General features: G+C 37.6%; 1 protein-coding gene across 1 annotated transcript in view; it reads right to left on the bottom strand.

Annotated features, from left to right (window-relative positions):
• The window catches only part of LOC120746822 (ladderlectin-like), a 34,487-nt gene extending 31,763 nt beyond the window's left edge, over nt 1–2,724 (bottom strand). The window contains exons 1-2 of the mRNA XM_040052321.1: nt 2,494–2,724; nt 1,090–1,199 (exon numbers count right to left, since the gene is read on the bottom strand). Coding sequence (XP_039908255.1) covers nt 1,090–1,199; nt 2,494–2,557 — 174 coding nt within the window. The 5' untranslated portion in view covers nt 2,558–2,724. The remainder of the gene's footprint in view (nt 1–1,089; nt 1,200–2,493) is intronic.
• Between the last annotated feature and the right edge of the window lie 1,838 nt (nt 2,725–4,562).

Consider the following 4,562-nt stretch of genomic DNA (forward strand, 5'->3'; position numbering starts at 1 on the left):
ATGTAATAAATAAATCATATAATACAAAAAACCAACTATTCACATTTAAACTTTTAACTATTTAAATTTTCAGCTTTTTCCTTTTAAACAAATGTAAAGTGAAACAACACTGCAAACCACGACACAATTAATTATAAATTATAATATGAAAACAAAAACAAGATGCATATTCTCTGTCATATGGGCCCGCATGAATAAACTTTCTGAATCCTTTATCATACACAACTGAAAATAGTTGTGGATGATTACTATACCTTTCTAATGTTGTCTCTAATATTGTTGTCCCTGGCTCTTTACGCTCTCTTTCCCTCCCGCTCTGTTCCTGTGCTACTGCGAGTGTAACTACCGCCCCTCCCCCCCTCTTCCCAGTGCAAAGCCCAAGCGAAAAAAAGTGCGAGAGAGAGAAAGAAAAAAACCCACGGCTTGCGATAAGGAGCCGGTTCGAGTCGTTCACGTCAAAGATCCGGCTCTAAGAGCCATTTCGTTCGCAACCGACACATCACTACTGGCTATTGACCAAAAGAGTGAGACTGCAAGCAGCCAACATTAGTTTTCTCCAAATAGCATTTGTTTTCTCCCTTAATGTCCTTAATGGTGAAGAGTTCAGACATTCAAAAAGGAACGAGAGTATAGCTGCTCCTCATCCACATCAAAAGGAGCCAGATGATGTGGATATCTCTTGGGTACCTCCTGGGTCAGTTGTTCCAGGCATCTCCTAGGAGTCTCTGGGACAAACCCAGGACTTGATGGATCATGCAGATTACATCTCTTGGCTGGCCCAGGAATGTCACTGTTTATCTGGATGAGCTTGAAGATGTGGTCGGGGAGAGGGACGTCTTAAACTTCTTAAACTTTTCTATTTAGTTTACTGCTCCCATCCACTACAGCAACAATAAGCAGCAGAAAATAAATCACTGGATGGATGGATGGATGAATTGTTTTGTGTGCAAATGTCATCAGAATGTAAGTATTGTTGTTGTGAAACATCAATTTAAGAGCAGTCGTTGATCCTGAAGATGATACTTAATAACCTAAGTATCAGAGAAAACATTTTCAGAATAACTCATTGGTGATAATGACTGATATTACCTCAGCCTGAGCCCAGCTCATGGGCTTAGCAACATAGATGAAGCACTGGTTGTAGTACTCAGTCCAACCACAGGGACAAGATGGGGACTTCTTCACAAGATACCATTCTCCTATTGACAAACAACATGATTTTGAATTGAGTCATTGTATGTGATAAACTGGTTTCATTGACACTAGTAATGCGGGTGCAACGATACACAAAATTCACAGTTCGGTTCGGTTCGATACTTTGGTGTCACGGTTCGATATTTTTTCGATACAAAAAAGTGTTCATGCCTTTTTAATTTGTCATTTATTAAAGTTATAAATATATATTTTAACTGAAAAGCACAGTTTTTAAATTTAATGTTGCTGAAACAACAAAATAATAAAAAATTAAATCTATCCGATCGAGAAATCACTCATCTTTGGAAAAGAGAGTTTATTACAGAGAAATGGCTCTTTCCAAAATAAAAGCTATACTATATGCTTCTTCTGGGCTATATTCTCAGCAGCATATTAAACATATCAGGTCCCCATAATGAGAATCATGTGCTAACGGCTGTCTAAATGACTCGGGTAAAGTTTGTAGCATGCGTGCCTGTTCTTTTTGTCTGCTTCCACTTGTCTTTGCATTAGGATGCTGTCGGAGTAAATGTGCAGTCATATTCATTGTGTTCCCACTAGTGCTGTCAGCGTTAATCTCGTTGAAATGACGTTAACGCCACAACACGGCAAATCTCCGTGTGTGGGGCTGGACGGTGTCAACACGTTAACAAGCAAACTGCGCTAACGCACTAGTTCCCACCAATTGAGCATTGCGTGGCACATCTGAGATAATGTTTTACTTTTGTCCATGACACGCTTACCATCAGGGTCATGCTTCACATGAAAACCAAAATAGTTCCAAATGACAGATCTGAATGAAGGTTTGATTTCAAAATCAATACGAGTTGCACCCCTGTTGCACCCCTACTGCTTACAATATTCATAATTAGAATCTGAATAAAAAAACAAAACAATTATTAGATATGGTTGGTTTAATTTGATCAAATAAGCCTTTAACATCATTGTATTTACCACAGACTTTGCAGATTAACATGAAAATATTATGTGGTGTTTAAACTATACATTTAAAATGTTCTTTATGAGCAAATATGTATTCCAACAACTGCCTCCAAGTAATTCTGTAAAAAGAAAAATAGACATTATATCATATTTAGGAAAGTTGTTTTTTATGGTTGCGGTTAAAGATAGAAACTCTAGAGGCTTTTATGGCGGTTTAGAATTTCAATTTTCACTTCAGGTTAACCAGACACTAAATATTATCTCAAAGTAATCAGAGCACTAAGAAGTCAAAATTATTGCATCTGTGTTGTTCCCTGCCTTTATAGTATGATAAAAGAAATATACAATAATATTCACCAGCAGCAGTGGTCAGGGTCGCCATTGCAAAGAGAAGTGCAGAAGCAGTCATCAGCTTCATCATGGTGATCTTTAGTATCTGCAGGAAACAGAAGACCCAAAGTGACCAGCAGTTAATATAAGGAAGGATGGAAGATGATCAGGAATCTTATGTCACAAATATTGTAGGATATCTTCTCTTCTTGTCAGCGTCAGACTATAACCTCAGTCTTACAGAGTGGATGTGCTAAATAAGTCTCAGTCCTGCACTTATATTCACTCTTATACATCTCAAAACCACAAGCAAACACTTGGCATATGTCTGTTGACTCAGAGCCAACAGACATTGTTCATGCACAGATCAACAAACGAAGTGTAAGTTTCTCTTTAAGGGCTTTGTCTCTGTAAAGGAAAGCAGTGTTCAGGGTAAAATGTAATGTGCTTTTTACGTTTCAGTTTTTGAATTCTAAAATACACTTTGCAGACAAAAACTATTGAGCTGACTAAAAATTAACCCTACATGAGATTTTATGACATCTCGTTCTGAACTGTTTCCTGTTGCAGGTATAACAGCTTCCACTTTTTAGTGGAGACTTTCTGTCTGACTTTAGTGTCAACCCAAATGTTGTTAGGACTTTCAGTTGTCTTGAAAGAAATATAGCAACTCTATCACCACACACCTCTCCATGTGCTATCAACTCCCATAAAAAAAACATTGGGTTTACACCATCAGTCCTGCATGAAACTGAATCAGGATGTTTCTTCAGGGAAAGCTGGATGCTCAGTCAACATACTCAACAAATACCAGTGAAATTAAGTAGTTTTCTTAAACTTAATGTCTTTATAACTATTTTATGTTTTTGTAAATAAAAAAAGGATGGTTATGTATCACCACATCGCTGATATGCATATTTACTAATTTGGATTAAATAGTTGTCTGCAGTATTAAATAATAACGATTATTCCATAAATAATGGATGGCAGAAAATACACTGGAAGAGTACAGGTGATGTCACTTTGTGATAGTTTTTAGTTTCAAATTTAAGGTAGGTTAACATTTTTCAAATGGTCTGTTCCCTATGGCAATATGAGGCGTTGATAGTGCTGTCTCATCTGTGGGTAAGATGCATGGTTTCTATAACCAAACTGCAGTTACACAGGTCATAATGTGTATATTGTTTTAATTGTTCTCTTCATGAAGATGAATCTCTTCTTCCTCTTTACTGGGGCTTGATTAGACTGAGCTCCACCTTCCTACAGTGTTTCAACCAGGCTGTGCTGTCACATGGAGAGTAGAATAGAATAGAATAGAATAGAATAGAATTCAACTTTATTGTCATTGCACATGCACAGGTACAGGGCAACGAAATGCAGTTTGCATCCATCCAGAAGTGCTTTAGTGATATAGATATATTACAATATATATTAGCAATAATATAGATATGTGAGTATATTACAGAAATGGGTCTATTATGGTATGTTATAATGTACACGGTATGAAGTATGTTGTGAATATTCTATAACTATAGGTATGTACAGGCTGTAGTGAGTACAAGCTATGTACAGGATATGAACAGGATATAAATATGAAAAACTATACAGAATATGAAATAAATAACTTTACAGAATCTGAGATATACAGCTATACAGAAATGGGAACTATGCAAGTTGTAAACAGTTGTAGGATTAAAGATTATCGAATGTACAGAATGATTATTTACACAGAGCTATACAGTAGTGCAGTTAAGATAAGTGAGGGTGTAGATAGTTTCTACAGAGGCTATATAAAGTGCTAGTGGTTGTGAGTGGTGGTTCAGTCCATGTTATTATTGTGTGTTTGAGGGTACAGTTGTCCATTGTGGGTGTGTGTATGTTCAGTCCATGAGTTTAACGTGGGTCAGATGTCAGGAGGCAGAGTTCAGGAGTCTGACAGCTGTGGGGAAGAAGCTGTTCCGGTACCTGGTGGTCTTAGTCCGGAGGCTCCTGTGGCGCCTCCCAGAGGGCAGGAGGGTGAAGAGTCCATGTGATGGGTGACTGGGGTCTTTGATGATTTTCCCAGCCCTTTTCAGACACCGCTTCCTGTAGATGTC

Source organism: Simochromis diagramma, unplaced genomic scaffold, assembly GCF_900408965.1.
Source record: "Simochromis diagramma unplaced genomic scaffold, fSimDia1.1 OVJJ01000365.1, whole genome shotgun sequence".
Taxonomy (NCBI): domain Eukaryota; kingdom Metazoa; phylum Chordata; class Actinopteri; order Cichliformes; family Cichlidae; genus Simochromis; species Simochromis diagramma.